Consider the following 20,593-nt stretch of genomic DNA (forward strand, 5'->3'; position numbering starts at 1 on the left):
GTTTTAACCAATCAGCATTCAGGATTAGATTTACCCGTTGTATAAAAGGGTACAAACACGACGACGACATTTAAATCCCTGCGAGGATATTGACGAGTTCATTTAGTTTTTTTTGTTGAAAATGTAATAAAAATTTGCCAATTGGTAAACTGTAGTTTTTGTAAACCTGTCAAATACTTTGGACTAAACTAAAGTATGATTCTCAAAGTACAATAATTATTCCTCTCTAGCAAAACACATGGAGAGAAAAAAAATACAAATTGACAAATTGAAGGGAAAAGTTCTACATGCTTCAGTACCTTTCACAGCCTTTGTTTTGCCATGCCTAGGGCAATGGACAACACCAATCCACACACATACAATTTGAACTGCTGTTAATGTGAACAAGTGGGAGTTGATAGTGATTGTATGGTACACCCACCTAACTGTCCCCCAATTGAATCACTTGCCCTCTCAGTGCATTAAGCTTAGCTTAAAAAACTGTGGATAAATAGTGGATGGAAGTGGGCAATTTCAACACACTCTCCTGCACACTCTGTTTAAAGACTTTGCGATTGCTCATGCATGTCTAGTTTGAGTATCACTGTCAGCTGAAGTACAAAAAAAGAAGCTGGGGGAAGCTGTGTAATTAATGTGAGTGTTTAATTAGGTTGTGTGTCTAGTGTACCGAATGCTATTCACATGGATAATACCGCTGGCCTTCGATATCTAATGCGGGCATCCCTTCAATTTTCTATTGTGTAAGGAACTTGAAAACTTCACAATTGGTCGAAAGATTCTTTAACAGTGTTTGTCATTTTGACAGTTGGCTGTCTGTCAGATAGAAGTGCCCTCAATACGGCCACATACATTGCGGGGACTCTTATCTTGAAGTGGCACCGTAAAGTCTCCTTAATACAAATGTCTTTAATTACAAAAGTAGTTATGGTGTAATTATTACATAGTGCACACACCAGTCATACCTGTTTGCAGTTTGTTTAATTACACTTTTGTATGAACATTTGTATTGCATTTCATTTACTATATCCTATGCATGAAAAACTCGTTTTTATTTTTTACAATTGTGTCTAAGCAACATTCTAAAATGCTAAGCCTTGTTTATATGTCCTTTGTCCTGATCTTGCCCTCATTCTGATTGTAACCACAGTTTCAGAAATATGTGTACACGTGGCTCATAACCGTCCACTGGGTCTGTATTGTGACCATATTACCTGTTCCCTCCCTGTATGCAAATTATTTGACATATATTCTTTCAAAATAATATTATTTATTTATTTGAAGACACATATTGATGCCATAATGCAATGGTGCCACCTGTCAAAGATTTAAGAAGGTGGGATAAAGATGATTTTAAAAGGTTTCACTGTCTAGATCCGTCTACACTTGTGTAAGACACAATGTGTGCCTGACTTCCTCCGGAGGTGGTCAAGACCTGATCGCAATCAGACCAACAAGAGTCTTTTAATTGTCTACACCTGTCGGAAAATGTGGTCACAATCAGAATGTGGACAAGATCAGGACAAAAGATGTTAGATCCAGAACGGGACATTAGATCACTCAATGTTCAATCTCAATGGTGAGCTTTTTTGAAAATCACTGTTATTGTGGATGCTGGAAACAGGAACAACATGTACTATGGTACAGTATGTAACAATCTTATGTAACTACCACGTTAGTGCATAGGTATTGGGCGACCCTAAAGTAAAATCTGAATGTGCTACTTTTGTTTAGCATCTCATTGCATGACGTATGGGTTGCAACTATTGTTTTCCTTAGAAACTACACAGTTACACCAGCACTGCCTTTGCCCTAAGCACTCGTGGAATCCATCCTTGTCCAGTCAAATCATTGGGAAAGGACCTCGTTGCTTTGTTGGAAAGCTCTCCACTGGACCAGAAGGATATGCGATAACTTGCCACAAAGAAGGATTAGAGGGCCAAAAAGTGTCTTCCCATATTTTCCTCCTCGGACACCCTCGGATCCTGCTGGCTGTACCAAATGTCACAGGGAAGGGATTAAAAAACAAGTATTAAAAAAAGATATCCATGTGATACAGTAGGCCTACTGTGTCCAGTACCACAATTACTTACAACTAACTAACAAAATACTTACTTACATACATACTGTTACGAACTAACCAATAATTTACTGATAACCAAAATGAAACAGGTGGGGTTTTAAAATGGGTTCCGAAAGGCATCCATGGGTGCTGGCCAAGCAACTCCAGTTGGGTCTTAAAATATTCACAGGTTAGGGGAGGGGGCTCTCCCTGGGTGTCCTGGGGCCCTCCCTGGGTGCACGTTTTTTGTTTTTTTGCACTAGCACTACACAGCTGATTCAAATAACTCCTCATCAAGCTTTGATTATTTGAATCAGCTGTGTAGTGCTAGGGCAATACCGAGTTTGGGAAACCCTGGGTTAGGGAGTAAAAATAAACGTGAAACAAACCCAAGCAGGAGAAAACACAGAAGCAAAGGCTTTGTTCAATAACCTAAAGTGGAAGATCCAACGTGACGTGGTAGCTCCCCCAACATCTTTTGCCAATCAAGAAAAAAAAGCAAAGCCTGTAACACATACATACGTACTTATGTATCATAATGGTTAATGTCATTGCCATTTGAATGCTTAATATATTTTCTTTATTACCTTTGACAGTCCTCATCACCTTCAATTGACAGTCCTCGTCAGCTGTAAACCGATTTAAAATGTCTTCGGGACCTACCCCTAAATTACACAATGGTTCATGACACTGCTATTGAAATATATAGGTTGCTTTATAAAGGTGTGTAATACAAAAAAAGCAAAGCTTTGCTATCATGTAAAGTTACACACCTTTTGACATTTGTAACACATCTGTTGTGCATCATTCTACTTCCTTTAAAGTGACACATACATTCATAACAGATCCATGACTGCTGTTGTATCACGTCAACAAGAGACTCCCCACAATCTGTTCACTTTGTTTTTAAATTAGCCCCCCAAAAGTATATTTAAATGGATTCCTAACGATTAATAGCTCTAGATTCCTTGCTGTCTTGTTTTTATTAATTTGAGAAGGTAAAATAGGGTATCTGGCGCATGTTGTCGCTAATGTCATTGGTCATGGATATGCTAAAAAAGGCTATGATGGTAGCCCTATAATGGTAAAGGTATTAGCATATTATAAGCATATAATGAATCATTACGTTCCGGTTATATTAACCAGCCAAACATAGCCTTGCTAAAAAAAAAATCACCCCAAGACTGATTAAATACTTGTCTGCTTTACTTTTCTTTTTAACTCTGCTCCTTTATAAAGTCTGGAAGAATTATTTTCTGTCCTCCTTTGAGATTTCTTCCATACTGAATTAGTATGCAACTGTCAATGTCGGAGTGAACAAAACTTGAATACATGGCGTTTAAAAACAAATGTTATTTTGGTGTTCAGCGACAAAAGAGTAAGTATTTGCTTTAATGGCTAAGTTTTTTGTTGTTGTTTGAACCTCACACAAAAAATATCAGTTGCAGTATTTTCTTCAGGTCCTATTTTACATTTCATTGACCTTATGCCATAACATTATAAATACCCTTGGCCTAAAAAACATGATATAGTAGCTACTGTGATGGCTAGTTGAATTTTCTGTAATTAACACATGTAATTTGTACACATAATAGATTGGCTAGCGAACTGAAATATAGTGTTTGATTCTCCCCTTACACTTCAGGCTGGCTACCTGCGCTGCAATTACATTGTACTTACAAGGGTGTGATACATTTTTACTAATGTGGCATAAGGTCTACATTTTCTAAATAGTTCTTCCTTCTATAGGTTAAAAATAGACCAGTCGATTCATTTTCTCCACAAATATCCATTTAATCGTCACACATTTACTGAAAATCACAGTTTATTGAAAGAACACAGAAAGGTCAAATAACACAGATAAATGTAGCTAGGAGTAACTACTCAGTGCATGGCACATTCTCAGGGAGACGACTCATTGTGAGTCTTTGGCTCTTCACCTCTAGCATGTTAAAGGCAGAAAGAGCTCTGAAATATTAAATGTTGAAAGAAGTTGGCCAGCCAACTTGAGAGCCTATATAGTTCAAAATATGGAGGAGAGAGTAAATTAACCTTGCTACAATGACTGACAAACCATATTTGTAAGTTTGGTGTTACAGCAGTTTTTGATAATGGGAGTACTTATATTACAGAATATCATGACCTTACCAGTGCAAAGGGATTTATTTAGAAATAACACATATTTACTGTAGAAAGTAGTGTCCTCGCGCTGAAAAAAAAATAACTATGAACAATCATAAAACAAGTTACCAGTGCCATTGCTACCTTTAAAATAAGTCTAGAATGCATGCCATTTTATTATGCAGGTTTTCAATCGAGAAAGTTCAAAATGTCACGGTTGAGAAGTTTTGTTTTCATCCAACAATTCCTGTGTCTCGTCTGCAAACTGTGTGTGTGTGTGTGTGTGTGTGTGTGTGTGTGTGCACAAGTATGTGCTCTGAAAAAGATCTCCAGATGTTCTGCATCTCCATTGATATCCCATCCATTCAGTTGTTTTTGTGTAGTTTTGTGTTTTTGCTGCCTCCCTCTACATCCTCCCTATCATCTGAAGGCTTTGCATTAGATGTTCCAATCTGCGCTGCGGTCCTTTGCTGTTGACAATACAAAAGACAAGAATGTATAGCTCATTAACAACAGTGGCAGAGTAACAGTGAAACAATGGGCTACTGTGCAGAAACAATACTGGATTGATGACAGCAGTACTAACAATACAGCAGTATTACTTTAACAATACAGCAATATTACTTAAAAAAATACTGCAATCTTACTTCACACTCATGTTGATTAGCCTATCCCTCCTACTGTACACTCCACACCCACTTACGGCTGGGACGATACCAGTATCACAATATATTTTTTAAGAAAACTTGAAGATGACCATACACTTGTCCCTTAAAAAGCTGCTGTAAGTAAATTATTGTGCGATTTATAACTACATTTCCGTCCACAGTTTTTATGCAAGTAAAGTCATACCGTATAAAAAAAATCATGACAGCTGTGATAGAAACAGGTAGTTTCGGGATACAATTTTATAAATGCCGACCAATAATTCGTTAGTTTGACATGGTGGGATCTTTTTGCGTCGGTTCAATTAATTATGTGAGAAACGGTGGTGGAAACTCTTTAATTCGCAAATATTGATATAATGACTAGAGCTGAGCATTAACCAAAATGTATTTTTTAAAACAACTAATTTACCAACATCAGTTCAATTATTTGAATTCCATTTCCTAATGTTTTTTTTCCTGAGCTGAATGCACCGTTTCTCTAGAGATGAATTAGATCAAGCCCGAAATGTGCAATGTAGTAGGGGGTTGTAGTTTCCAACAGGCCAATATTCAACATAGTCTTAGCGTAGAAAACGTGGTAATTAACTACAATGACCATAATCTATTGCGCTCCTACTTGCCCGGTCTGTGTGGGCACGGAGACAGAGAGAAGAATGCATGATCGAGAGGGATAGAGAGCAGTTGCTTTGCGAGGTATGTCTACCTGAAAATACATGATCTAAGTATTCCTTATTTACTAATAACATTTTGATTTTGTCAGACCATAGGCAGCAGCTCTATAAAGATGAGATGATGACTTGGGATGAAGTAAAGTCAGCTAGCATCTGTTTAGTGTTAACCAATGTCACATTGCTGGATGCCTTGAGGCTTGACGACTTCTGCATGGCGTTGGGCCAGTAACCGAAAGGTTGCTAGATCGAATCCCCGAGCTGACAAGGTAAAAATCTGTCGTTCTACCCCTGAACAAGGCAGTTAACCAACTATTCCTAGGCCGTCATTGTAAAAAATAATTTATTCTTAACTGACTTGCCTAGTTAAATAAAGGTTAAAAAAAAAAAAAAAGAAAAAAAAAAAAAAAATCACACTGTCAGTGGCCAAGCCTTTCATTGCCTGAAGTAAAGCTGATACAATCAACAGATACCTGTACAGATGTAGGATCTTAATTTGATCACCCTGTTGCAGTGTATTTGAGGTTTAAAAAGGGTTCTGAAGTTTGTAAATTTACCATTTGAAATTTCATGCTTGATTTTCCCTTACGAAACATGCAACCACCACTACAAAAATGTCCATTCCTTTTAATCCACACAATAATTCACATTTCCTGTTGCTGCAGGATTATTTTCCTGCTGTAGCAAACTGGCTAAAATGAAATCAAATAAAATGGTATTTGTCACATGCTTCGTAAACAACAGGTGTAGACTAACAGTGAAATGTTTACTTATGGGTCCTTCCCAACAATGCGAGAAAGAAATCTATAAAAAGAATAACACAAAGAATAAATAAATAAGGAGTAATGATAACGTAGCTATATACACACGGTACCAGAACCGAGTCGATGTACAGGGGTACAAAGTAATTGAGGTAGATATAGGTCCATATAGGTAGGGGTAAAGTGACTAGGCAACAGGATAGATAATAAACAGTAGCAGCAGCGTACTGTATGTGATGAGTCTAAAGAGTTAGTGCAAAGAGGGTCAATGTAGATCTGGGTAGCTATTTGGTTAACTATTTAGTAGTCTCATGGCTTGGGGGTAGAAACTGTTCAGGGTCCTGTTGGTTCCAGACTTGGTGCATCGGTACCACTTGCTGTGCGGTAGCAGAGAGAACAGTCTGACTTGGGTGGCTGGAGTCTTTGACAATTTTTAGGGCTTTCCTCTGACACTGCCTGGTATAGAGGTCCTGGATGGCAGGAAGCTCGGCCCCAGTGATGTACTGGGCCGTACGCACTACCTTCTATAACACCTTGCGGTCGGATGCCAAGCAGCTGCCATACCAATCTGTGATACAGCCAGTCAAGATTCTCTTAATGGTGCACTGTAGAACCTTTTGAGGATCTGAAGGCCGATGACAAATCTTTTCAGCCTCCTGTGGGGGAAGAGGCGTTTACATGCCTTCTTTACGACTGTGTTGGTGTGTGTGGACCATGTTAATTCCTTAGTGATTTGGACACCGAGGAACTTGAAGCTCTAAACCCGCTCCACTACATCCTCGCCGATGTAGATGGGGGGCGTGCTTGGACCTCCATTTCTTGTAGTCCACGATCAGTTCCTTTGTCTTGCTGACCACACATCCAGGTCTCTGACCTCCTCTCTATAGGCGATCTCATCGTTGTTGATGATCAGGCCTACCAACGTCATGTCATTAGCACCCCTGACGGGCCCCCGTGTTAAGGATCAGCGTGGCGGATGTGTTGTTGCCTACACTACACCTGAGGTGTGGCCCGTCAGTATTCAGTCCCAGGGTCCTGAGCTTAGTGATGAGCTTAGAGGCACTATGGTCTTGAACGCTGAGCTGTAGTCAATGAACAGCATTCTCACATAGATGTTCCTCTTGTTAAGGTTGGAGAGGGCAGTGTGGAGTGCAATAAAGATTGCGTCATCTGTGGATCTGTTGGGGCGGTATGCAAATTGGAGTGGGATGATGGTGTTGACGTGAGCTATGACCAGCCTTTCAAAGCATTTCATGACTACAGATGTGAGTGCTACGGGTTACCTTGGCATTCTTGGGCACAGGGACTATGGTATTCTGCTTGAAACATGTACTGTAGGTATTACAGAACCGGTCAGGGAGATGTTGAAAATGGCAGTGAAGACACCTGCCAGCTGGTCAGCGTATGCTCAGAGTACGTGTCCTGGTAATCTGCCTGGTCCCGCAGCCTTGTGAATGTTAACCTGTTTAACACACATTGGCTACGGTGAGCGAGATCAGAGAGTCATCTGGAACTGCTGTTGCTCTCATGCATGGTTCAGTGTTGCTTACTTCGAAGCGAGCATAGAAGGCATTTTGCTCATCTGGTAGGCTCAAGTCACTGGGCAGCTCATGGCTGGGTTTGTTTTTGTAATCTGTGGTAGTTTGCAAGCCCTGCCACATCCGACGAGCATCAGATCCGGCGTAGTAGAATTAGATCTTAGTCCTTTATTGACAATTTGCCTGTTTGATGGCTCGTCGGAGATTGTAGCAGGATTTCTTATAAGCGTCCTGATTAGTGTCCCGCTCCTTGAAAGTGGCAGCTCTAGCCTTTAGCTCAGTGCGGATGTTGCCTGTAATCCATGGCTTTTGGTTGGGATATGTACGTACGGTCACTGTGGGGACGACTTCGTCGATGTACTTATTAATGAAGCCGGTGACTGATGTGGTAAACTCCTCAATGTTATCGGATGAATCCCGGAACATATTCAAGTCTGTGCGTGCGAAACAGTCCTGTAGCTTAGCATCCTCTTCATCGGACCACTTCCGTATTGAGCGTGCCACTGGTACTTCTTGTTACAGTTTTTGCTGGTAAGCAGGAATCAGGAGTATAGCTTTATCGTCAGATTTGCCAAAGGGAGGGCGAGGGAGGGCCTTTAGTCCGTTTCTGTGTGTGTAGTAAAGGTGATTTAGAGTTTTGTTGCCTCTAGTTGCACAGGTGACATGCTGGTAAATATTAGGTAAGACGGATTTCAGTTTCCCTGCATTAAAATCACCGGTCACGAGAAGCACCGCCTCTGGATGTGTCCTTGTTCAGACACGACTCTGAGAAACATAGGATAGGATAGTCTTGAAATGGAGCTCTTCCAGTTTGTTCTCTAGTGATTGTACATTGGCCAACAAAACAGAGGGCATGGCAGTCTAGATGCTCACCGAGGTAGTTTAATTATGACGCCACCTCGCTTACCTCTCTTTCGCCACCGCTTCCTCTTTTCAAGACCTGGATGATCAGGGCCTGGTCCGGGGTAAACATAACGTCCAGAGCTGCTGACTTATTGAATTTGAAATCTTCCTTCAAATTGAGGTTAGTGATTGCTGTTCTGTTTCCAGAAGGTGTTTTCAGTCATAGGAAATTATGGCAAAGAAATTTAAGATCAGCATTAAAAAACACATAAAATAGCAGAATTAGTCAGGAGCTCATAAGACGGCAGCTATCCACTGCAGCGCCATCTCAGCCATCACAGAGCCATCTCAGCCAAATTAAGATCCTACATCTTTAGGCTACAGTTATCCTGTCAGCTTTAGTGACGAACAAACTAAAATCAGTCTATCAAGCAAAAAACACCCTGAAAGAAATATACATTTAAGAAAGAAAAAAAACTAAATTGTTGTTATTCTCAGTCTTTTTGAATGGTGACTACCCAACATGGCAGTGGAATTTAGGGTGACTTAAGGTCTCTTTCGCTCCCTCAGTCAGGCTGTTTAGTATCACATGCTCTGGGTGGCTGGCTACCACATGGCCCTATCAGTGAGGGATCAGCCCCTTTGTGAGCACCTCTCCATTTTTATTAGTCAATCTGACAATGACCACAGGAGGGAGAAAGCACTGGGCCTTCGCTTTTCCAAAGCTTGCCTGTGACCTAATAATATTGTCACGTTCATTCTATTTAACCTTTTCTCGTCCTAGGTTAGTCTCTATTGTAATATAATCTCTTTTACCAGGGACCCTGGTAACAGAGATCATACTGTAGGTAAGGTATAGGTATAGCCATTTCCCCTGAAAACGGTTACAGAATCGATGGTAGCTGAACATATTTAAGCATGACAGAGATGGAGAAATCCCACTTAAAATGCATGGCAGCGGCTCAGTTACACAGTGTTACACTACATTGCAATGGGATCTGTAGTCGCTATACCATCTGCCACATCCAAACAGGCGTGACACTGTTTCCTTATGATTGAGCGAGCCAGGCTTGGATTAGTTTGGCAGAGTGCGATACAATCAATATCATAGTTCAGTAGATTGTGGTGGCATTTGCTGTAACAATATGTATGTACATGCAATGTATTCATTTCACCATAATATCCCACACAGTCCACATTGTCACATGTGGTTTAAGAGAAATTAGAAAATTCATATGGGGAGAAATGCAAGAGGCACCTTGTAGAATGGGTATTATGTTATGTACATAAACATTTAAATGCTAACCTGCTGTTCAAGCAGCTTTTTACTGTCGGGAGAGGATTCTGTCTCCGTCTGGTTTTGGAAGCAATCCCCGCCAATCTGTTGTGAGACAAAGAAACACAAACTTCAATGTATTTATTTATGTGACTGGGACAGTGCACATTAATCAAAATGTCAGTGTAAATCTAGAGTTAGCTAAACAGATCATTTTCATCCTAACTTCAAAAGGCCTGAACAAACAAGCTGGTCTAATGAAAATGCATGAGATGAAAATAACTATTTTACTATAGATTAAAACAATTTTCACTGTGTGTGTCCATGCATTCATGCGTAAAAGTCATACAAGGACATCATTAGCGCCAGCGTGATCATTTCAAAGACAAAACTTGAATATACAGAGGTGGGATCCAGGTCTCTCACAACTTGTATCCTTTCATTGTTGGATGAAAGTAGAATCTAACATTTCCCTTTGAACAGATCTACTTTACTTGTTACACCTACAGTGCTGTACTGTGGCTAAACTACCACAGATAATATAAAGACATACACTTCAATCTCTGTTTCTACCCTGTCACACCCTGACCATAGTTTGCTTTGTATGTTTTATGTTTTGGTTGGTCAGGGTGTGATCTGTGTGGGCATTCTATGTTGTATGTCTGGTTTGTCTATTTCTGTGTTTGTCCAGATATGGTTCTCAATCAGAGGCAGGTGTTTTGCGTTGTCTCTGATTGGGAACCATATTTAGGTAGCCTGTTTTGTATTGTGGGTTATTGTCTATGTCTATACGTTAGTTGCTTGTGTTCTGCACTTTCGTTATATAGCTTCACGTTCGTTTGTTGTTTTGTATAGTTTGTCAAGTGTTCTTCGTTTTGTTTTCGTTTAATAAACAAGTAACGAGGAGAATTACGACGAGGACGAGGAGGATTACGACGTTCGTGACATACCCTCCAGTGTGGGTCCTGGCAAATAGTATTTAATTATGTTGTGACTGCCCCATCGTCTTTGCTTTCGTGGACAGTTACCACAGAATTCATATAGCTCAGTGGCAGTTAGTCGGAAGTTTACATATACTTAGGTTGGAGTCATTAAAACTCGTTTTTCAATTACTCCACACTTTCTTGTTAACAAACTATAGTTTTGGCAAGTCGTTTAGGACATCTAATTTGTGCATGACACAAGAACATTTTCAAATAATTGTTTACAGACATATTATTTCACTTATAATTCAGTGTATCACAATTCCAGTGGGTCAGAAGTTTACATACACTAAGTTGACTGTGCCTTTAAACAGCTTGGAAAATTCCAGAAAAGTATGTAATGGCTTTAGAAGCTTCTGATAGGCTAATTGACATCATTTGAGTCAATTGGAGGTGTACCTGTGGATGTATTTCAAGGCCTACCTTCAAACTCACTGCCTCTTTGCTTGACATCATGGGAAAATCAAAAGAAATCAGCCAAGACCTCAGATTTTTTTTTTTTAGACCTCCACAAGTCTAGTTCATCCTTGGGAGCAATTTCCAAACACCTGAAGGTACCACGTACATCTGTACAAGCAATAGTACGCAAGTATAAACACCATCATACCGCTCAGGAAAGAGACGTGTTCTGTCTCCTAGAGATGAACGTACTTTGGTGCGAAAAGTTCAAATCAATCCCAGAACAACAGCAAGGACCTTGTGAAGATGCTGGAGGAAACAGGTACAAAAGTATCTATATCCACAGTAAAACGAGTCCTATATCGACATAACCTGAAAGGCTGCTCAACAAGGAAGAAGCCACTGCTCCAAAACCGCCATAAAATAGCCAGACTACGGTTTGCAACTGCACATGGGGACAAAGATCATACTTTTTGGAGAAATGTCCTCTGGTCTGTTGAAACAAAAATAGAACTGTTTGGCCATAATGACCATCGTTATGTTTGGAGGAAAAAGGGGGAGGCTTGCAAGCCGAAGAACACCATCCCAACCGTGAAGCACGGGGTGGCAGCATCATGTTGTGGGGGTGCTTTGCTGCAGGGGGTACTGGTGCACTTCACAAAATAGATGGCATCATGAGGGAGGAAAATTATGTGGCTATATTGAAGCAACATTTCAAGACATCAGTCAGGAAGTTAAAGCTTGGTCGCAAATGGTCTTTCAAATGGACAATGACCCCAAGCATACTTCCAAAGTTGTGGCAAAATGGCTTAAGGACAACAAAGTTAAGGTATTGGAGTGGCCATCACAAAGCCCTGACCTCAATCCTATAGAACATTTGTGGAACTGAAAAAGCGTATGCGACCAAGGAGGCCTACAAACCTGACTCAGTTACGCCAGCTCTGTCAGGAGGAATGGGCCAAAATTCACCCAACTTATTGTGGGAAGCTTGTGGAAGGCTACCCGAAACATTTGACCCAAGTTAAACAATTTAAACATTCTTCAAATAAAGTGGTGATCCTAACTGACCTAAGACAGGGAATTCTTACAAGGATTAAATGTCAGGAATTGTAAAAAACTGAGTTTAAATGTATTTGGGCAAGGTGTATGTAAACTTCCAACTTCAACTGTACATTTCCTAAGAGTCACTCCTCAGTTTACAAACACAAATGTTTCAGCAACATTTAGCCAGGGCTCTATCATTTTGGGGGCCATAAGCGAGATTTGGTTGGGGGCCTCCTGACCTTGCAGGAGAAACATGTTAATGTCCTGCCTCTTGGTGGCGGAGAGAAAAAAATGCAGCTTTAATGTTAATGTCCTGCAATTCTACACATTTTACCATGGGGCATAGAGATAATGTTGCTGTTTTAGAGCACATTTTCTGCAATTCTACACATTGTTACATGGGCCAGAGAGAATATTTAGTAGTTTTAAAATACATTTAATGCAATTTTACTTAGAAAACATTGCAGTTTTAAGCAAATTGAATGCAGTTTTACAAATTTGCCATGGGATGAAGTTAGAATGTTACAATTTTATAGCAAATTTGTTGCAATTCTACACATTTTGCCTTGACTTACGCCATGTTAATATGCTACACGTATCTGAATATGCATGCCTTACATGCCCAGTCAGTAATTTGGCCATGATTACTACAAGGTTTAGATACCTGGCTAGATTAATTTACCTAGCAATCTATAAAATGTTAGTTGACATGGGCTAAATGTTATGTCAGTCACTGTCAGGGATTGACATAAGGAAAACTGTTGATGCACTACCAAATGTCAAAATTTCACCTTCTAGAACTTGGGACCAATGTTCCCTCAAATGTTTTCTGTCACTGAGCAAATTTCAGGTCTGCAGAGTGCAAAGTTGAACATTGTGAAAGTTCTGTGCAACTTCCAGCGTGAATTTACTGTGAACACTGACGCTGTACCTGCTTTAATTTACTGTTTTAACAGCGGCCAAGTAGGCTACTCTGGCTATTTGATCATAATGTAGGCCTACCAGTGGCCTACCATAAAAAAACAATGGAGAAAATGCATCACATAACATTTTAACATGGAAATAGCGGTACTATCTTTCAGCCTACAGCCAATGTGTGTTGTTCCATGAGACTTTTGAAACAAACATGCAGGGCTTGACATTAACCTGTTTATCCACAAGGAGGTGACTGAACATTTTGTTGTGTTGATAGATGCACTTTACAAATTAAAATGAATTATTATTCTCATGTCATTATTAGAGAGAATCAGACAAATTATGCTACCCTCTGCCTATTGGCTACTTCGCTTATTCAAGCCTGTCTCAAAATACAACACTGCCCCCTTTTATTTTTTTATATATTTTTTTACTCTTCCCAATTTCGATCTTGACTCATCGCTGCAACACCCCAACGGGCTCGGGAGAGGCAAAGGTCGAGTCTTGCAGCCCCCGAAACATGACCCACCAAACCGCGCTTCTTAACACCCGCCTGCAATACCCAGAAGCCAGCTGCACCAATGTGTCGGAGGAAACGCCGTTCAATTGACGACCGTAGTCAGCCTGCAAGCGCCCGGCCCGCCACAAGGTGTCACTAGAGCACGATGAAACAAGTAAAGCCCCCCATGGTCAAACCCTCCCCTAACCCAGACGACGCTGAGTCAATTGTGCGCCGCCCTATGTGACTCCTGGTCACATCCAGTTGTGACACAAATGTATATAGTATGTATAAGATGGAAGTAGAAGCCTAAGTGTTGTTGTCCATTTGTTTACTCCAATTAGGGGATGGGTGGTAAGGTTAAGATAAAATAATAAAGGAACATTTATTTTTTTATTTACAGTACCATCCAAAAGTTTGGACAGACCTACTCATTCCAGGGTTTTTCTTTATTTTAACTATTTTCTACATTGTAGAATAATAGTGAAGACATCAAAACTATGAATTAACATATATGGAATCATGCAGTAACCAAAAAAGTGTTAAACAAATTAAAATATATTTTATATTTGAGATTCTTCAAAGTAGACACCCTTTGCCTTGATGACAGCTTTGCACACTCTTGGCATTCTCTCAACCAGCTTCATGAGGTAGTTACCTGGAAGAAATAAAAATTTCTTAGGTGTGGCTTGTTAAAAGTTATTTTGTGGAATTTCTTTCTTGATGCGTTTGAGCCAATCATTTGTGCTGTGACAAGTTAGGGGTGGTATACAGAAGATAGCCCTATTTGGTAAAAGACCAGTCCATATTATGGCAAGAACAGCTCAAATAAGCAAAGAGAAATGACAGTCAATCAGTACTTTAAGACATGAAGGTCAGTCAAACCGGATAATTTCAACAACTTTAAACGTTTCTTCAAGTGCAGTCGCAAAAACCATCAAGCACTATGACACTGGCTCTCATGAGGGCCGCCACAGGAAAGGAATACCCAGAGTTACCTCTGCTGCATAAGATAAGTTCAGTAGAGTTACCAGCCTCAGAAATTGCAGCCCAAATACAGTGGGGCAAAAAAGTATTTAGTCAGCCACCAATTGTGCAAGTTCTCCCACTTAAAAAGATGAGAGGCCTGTAATTTTCATCATAGGTACACTTCAACTATGCCAGACAAAATGAGGGAAAAAAATCCAGAAAATCACATTGTAGGATTTTTTATGAATTTATTTGCAAATTATGGTGGAAAATAAGTATTTGGTCACCTACAAACAAGCAAGATTTCTGGCTCTCACAGACCTGTAACTTCTTCTTTAAGAGGCTCCTCTGTCCTCCACTCATTACCTGTATTAATGGCACCTGTTTGAACTTGTTATCAGTATAAAAGACGCCTGTCCACAACCTCAACCAGTCACACTCCAAACTCCACTATGGCCAAGACCAAAGAGCTGTCAAAGGACACCAGAAACAAAAGTGTAGACCTGCACCAGGCTGGGAAGACTGAATCTGCAATAGGTAAGCAGCTTGGTTTGAAGAAATCAACTGTGGGAGCAATTATTAGGAAATGGAAGACATACAAGACCACTGATAATCTCCCTCGATCTGGGGCTCCACGCAAGATCTCACCCCGTGGGGTCAAAATGATCACAAGAACGGTGAGCAAAAATCCCAGAACCACACGGGGGGACCTAGTGAATGACCTGCAGAGAGCTGGGACCAAAGTAACAAAGCCTACCATCAGTAACACACTACGCCGCCAGGGACTCAAATCCTGCAGTGCCAGACGTGTCCCCCTGCTTAAGCCAGTACATGTTCAGGCCCGTCTGAAGTTTGCTAGAGAGCATTTGGATGATCCAGAAGAAGATTGGGAGAATGTCATATGGTCAGATGGAACCAAAATAGAACTTTTTGGTAAAAACTCAACTCGTCGTGTTTGGAGGACAAAGAATGCTGAGTTGCATCCAAAGAACACCATACCTACTGTGAACCATGGGGGTGGAAACATCATGCTTTGGGGCTGTTTTTCTGCAAAGGGACCAGGACGACTGATCCGTGTAAAGGAAAGAATGAATGGGGCCATGTATCGTGAGATTTTGAGTGAAAACCTCCTTCCATCAGCAAGGGCATTGAAGATGAAACGTGGCTGGGTCTTTCAGCATGACAATGCAACGAAGGAGTGGCTTCGTAAGAAGCATTTCAAGGTCCTGGAGTGGCCTAGCCAGTCTCCAGATCTCAACCCCATAGAAAATCTTTGGAGGGAGTTGAAAGTCCGTGTTGCCCAGCAACAGCCCCAAAACATCACTGCTCTAGAGGAGATCTGCATGGAGGAATGGGCCAAAATACCAGCAACAGTGTGTGAAAACCTTGTGAAGATTTACAGAAAACGTTTGACCTCTGTCATTGCCAACAAAGGGTATATAACAAAGTATTGAGATAAACTTTTGTTATTGACCAAATACTTATTTTCCACCATAATTTGCAAATAAATTCATTAAAAATCCTACAATGTGATTTTCTGGAATTTTTTTTCTCATTTTGTCTGTCATAGTTGAAGTGTACCTATGATGAAAATTACAGGCCTCTCTCATCTTTTTAAGTGAGAGAACTTGCACAATTGGTGGCTGACTAAATACTTTTTTGCCCCACTGTAAATGCTTCAGAGTTCAAGTAACAGACCCATCTCAACATCAACTGTTCAGAGGAGACTGCGTGAATCAGGCCTTCATGGTCGAATTGCTGCAAGGAAGGTCCCCATGAAAACAGTGGCCTCCATCATTCTTAAATGGACGAAGTTTGGAACCACCAAGACTCTTTCTAGATCTGGCCACCTGGACAAACTGAGCAATTGGTGGAGAAGGGCCTTGGTCAGGTAGGTGACCAAGAACCCGATGGTCACTCTGAAGGAGCTCCAGAGTTCCTCTGTGGAGATGGGAGAATCTTCCAGAAGGACAACCATCTCTGCAGCACTCCACCAATCAGGCCTTTATGGTAGAGTGGCCAGACGGAAGCCACTCCTGAGTAAAAGGCACATGACAGCCCGCTTGGAGTTTGCCAAAAGGCACCTAAAGACTCTCAGACCATGAGAAACAAAGATTCTCTGGTCTGATGAAACCAAGATTGAACTCTTTGGCCTGAATGCATCACGTCTGGAGGAAACCTAGCACCATCCCTACGGTGAAGCATGGTGGTGGCAGCATCATGCTGTGGGGATGTTTTTCTGCGGCAGGGACTGGTAGAACATTCAGAATCGAGAGAAAGATGAATGGGAGAAAGTACAGAGAGATCCTTGATGAGAGCGCTCAGGACCTCAGACTGGGGCGAAGGTTTACATTCCAACAGGACAACGACCTTTAGCACACAGCCAAGACAACACAGGAGTGGCTTCGGGACAAGTCTCTGAATGTCCTTGAGTGGCCCAGCCAGGGCCCGGACTTGAACCCGATCTAACATCTCTGGAGAGACCTGAAAATATCTGTGCAGCGTTGCTCCCCATCCAACTTGACAGAGCTTGAGAGGATCTGCAGAGAAGAATGGCAGAAACTCCCCAAATACAGTTGTGCCAAGCTTGTAGAATCCTACCCAAGAAGACTGTAATCACTGCCAAAGGTTCTTCAACAAAGTACTGAGTAAATGGTCTGAATACTTATGTAAATGTGATATTTCAGATTTGTACTTTTAATAACATGTTTTTGTTTTGTCATGATGGGGTATTGTGTGCAGATTGATGAGGGATTTGATTTTAATCCATTTTAGAATAAGGCTGTCATATAACAAAATGTGGAAGAAGTCAAGGGGACTGAATACTTTCCGAATGCACTGTAGGACCGAATCCAGGTGGTCGATCACAAATGAGATCCCCAGAAAAGACACAAGGGGATAGAAGGTTATGTGACATTGAATTTCACCTATATATATATATATATACACACCTCTAGGAACTATACTGCATATGCCTATTTATTCACAGTAAATAACCTTAAATAAGACCTAATAACATAAAACCTACAGAACATGTTTTGGCTGAAGCCGGTCAGTAAAACCAATTATTCTAGTCGTCTGGTCTTTTTTTCGATTCTCAAACAGCTGATATGTCTCTAACACTAGCCTGACCGACTATACCAGCCAACACAACTGTCCACTGAAGCTGATTAGGTTAGTACAAATACATCTTACGACATTACCTGTGTGCAGAGTTTTGAGCACTCTGGAAAACACTCATCGCTTCACTGAAAACATCACAGAATTTGGTGAATGAATTGTCTGTTTGGATAAACATGATGTGCAAAAAATGTTTATTGCTCTAGGCATCGTTTGCTGTTAAACTATGTCGGAATGCATGTTCTTAAACTCAAACTTTGACTGGCTAGAAGGATCCTAAACAGAGATCGTAGTTGCTTCATAACACCATTTTGCAATCCCCAAGCTCATTAATTGTGTATGATACAGGACTATTAAAAGTGGTACGGGTGGTTGGTGAAGCTGCCTATAAAGAGGAGATTTAAGGATTGCAGTAAAACAATTTCTAAATGTGCACATTGTAAGAGAACACATGGTAACACTCGCGCGCTCCCACACACACACACGATGCCTTCTAAATGCATTTATCATGCCTTGATGTATACTTATCGCGCATTATAACAGTTGTTGTCAACTGTCATAACTCATTTCTAATCTCTCTCCATCTCATCGAATCATGCAGTGGAAGACACATAGAACTTGACGGTGTCCTTGGGGGACAGGTCTCTTTGCAGCAGGATTTCCCCTTTTACGGCGCCGCCAAAATGATATCATCAATAACACGACAGGAGCGAACATTGTTTTTGGCACGGATTCATTACGGGACTATCTTTTTGACACGTTTCTCCATAGAGGGTCATTTTCTGTCTGGAAAGGATCCCTCTGGACAGTGCACTGTCTCTCCCCAGCGTCCCCCCGCCTCATTTCTGTCATGGTTATTGATAACCACAAGTCAAGAAGAACCTTCCTCCCTGGAACTGTCCCTTCCCTGCCGCCCAATCCAATAGAGTTGGGCAGTCATATTCGGCTTCGTTCACCAGGCATCATAACCATACATACAATGCAGAGCGTGCGATCCCATTCGTCTAATAAAAGTGGCTTGAGTTTGTTTGTTTGTATCTTCAGCGAAACGTGCAAGTGGCCGGCTGTGTATTTCTGACTTCTTGAATATACAAAATGTGACAACATATGATTTTTCTCCAGTTTCTCCAATGACATTGAAAGCCTGCCCCGAGCCTCACAGACTAGTCTTTGATTGACCCAGATCCTGTGATCTGAAATTAGCCGCAGTGGCGGTGTAACACTGTGAAACGGAAAGACATTTTGGGGTAAAAAACTGAAGGATTAAAATGAATTTAATGAACAGATGAAGCTGCTGGATTGGGGCCTGAGGGTCACAAATAGGCTATTACAATTTAATTAGTCCAAAGGCTCACCTTTTCCATCTGGCAGTCCTTGACTCCGGGATTACTTTCTCTCCTCATTACCCCAATGTTCGCAGGCGATTTACTGGCCGTGATGATTCTCTGAACTTTCGGGATATCCTGCGAGAAAGAAGTGCGGGAGAGAAAAAGGAGTTGTTTAGGAATTCTAAATATGGAAGGTGGAACATGACAGGTATGGGTAAGGTTTGTATAAGCCATGACACATAGTGCAGCTCTGTAGAAATAGACCATGACAAGAGATTTGGTCCTGAGGTGCATTTAAAGCGGTTTGTTTTTCATTGAACTGGACAGCCCGGTGTATTTTATTTTGCTTATACCACAGCTATTTTCCATAGAGAAAAATACAGATTTTTTATTACATATGTGTTCACTTCATACAAAGCTATTTTGAATTTGCCTCTTGTAGTGACCTATTTAAACGGTCGTCTTATGTATTATTTCAGTGCTTTCTGACAGTATCCATCAGGGCCAGGACAATTCTACTGAACGGCGATGGGGTATGAGTGCCTGATGAAAGGATTTTCTGCGCCCAACGGTCCTGCTACTCAAGGAACACAAGAGATGCCATGTCTTTAGAAATTCATGCATGGATGGTTGTTCTGTTCTCTGAACAGTTCTCACAGCACAGAGATCTGACCTGAAATATGAACAAAAACAACGACAACATTTCAAATAGACAGAAATATGCAAATTGCAGAGATCTTACCCAAATCAACCAAAACATTTAACGTAGTTTTCTGAATACTTCACTCCATGCACACTTCCCTTTCAATCTGCATTAATTATTCCTGTCCATCTCATGGACTTCGTTAAAAAGAGAGATTTAAACTCATTCAAATGCATGTTGCATATTTTAAGAGACCCAATGTGTTCTGCCCATAGCAATACTTCTCTACACTGTAAAATAAAATATACCAAAAATAAACTCACTGTTTACCCCCGCAACTGATTTCATCTGGAGAAGCCATCAACAAGTCAAAAGGGAAGTTCAGAGAGGAAGCCAGCAAATAAAGATCCCGATTTTTCCTCCGGCAGTAAATTACTGCCCCAAGCATTCCACAGAATCCACATTCCACACATCATCTCCCATTACTTTGATGAAAATTGCATGCTATCACCACCACAAGACTTGGCTTCCTCCCTAGGCCTGTTAAATATGAAGAGACTTCCACCCTGATCTTGCTGATCCCGGCAACCTCTCACTAATGAATCTTTCACCGGCAGGGGATTGTGTCTGCAGCCAAGTCTTATCTAGTAATGGTTGTTTAGTGGAGCTTAAGGCCCATTATGTTTAGGAACTCAAATACCAAGCATAATGCTGAGAGGGTAGCTGGTACACACAAATATCCCAGATCTTAACCACTTT

General features: G+C 40.9%; 1 protein-coding gene across 1 annotated transcript in view; it reads right to left on the reverse strand.

The window, feature by feature from the left end:
- Positions 1-19,019: 19,019 nt before the first annotated feature.
- The window catches only part of LOC120052113 (leucine zipper protein 2-like), a 58,144-nt gene continuing 56,570 nt past the window's right edge, over positions 19,020-20,593 (reverse strand). The window contains exons 10-11 of the mRNA XM_038998965.1: positions 19,219-19,326; positions 19,020-19,085 (exon numbers count right to left, since the gene is read on the reverse strand). Coding sequence (XP_038854893.1) covers positions 19,020-19,085; positions 19,219-19,326 — 174 coding nt within the window. The remainder of the gene's footprint in view (positions 19,086-19,218; positions 19,327-20,593) is intronic.

Source organism: Salvelinus namaycush, chromosome 1 (genome assembly GCF_016432855.1).
Source record: "Salvelinus namaycush isolate Seneca chromosome 1, SaNama_1.0, whole genome shotgun sequence".
NCBI lineage: Eukaryota > Metazoa > Chordata > Actinopteri > Salmoniformes > Salmonidae > Salvelinus > Salvelinus namaycush.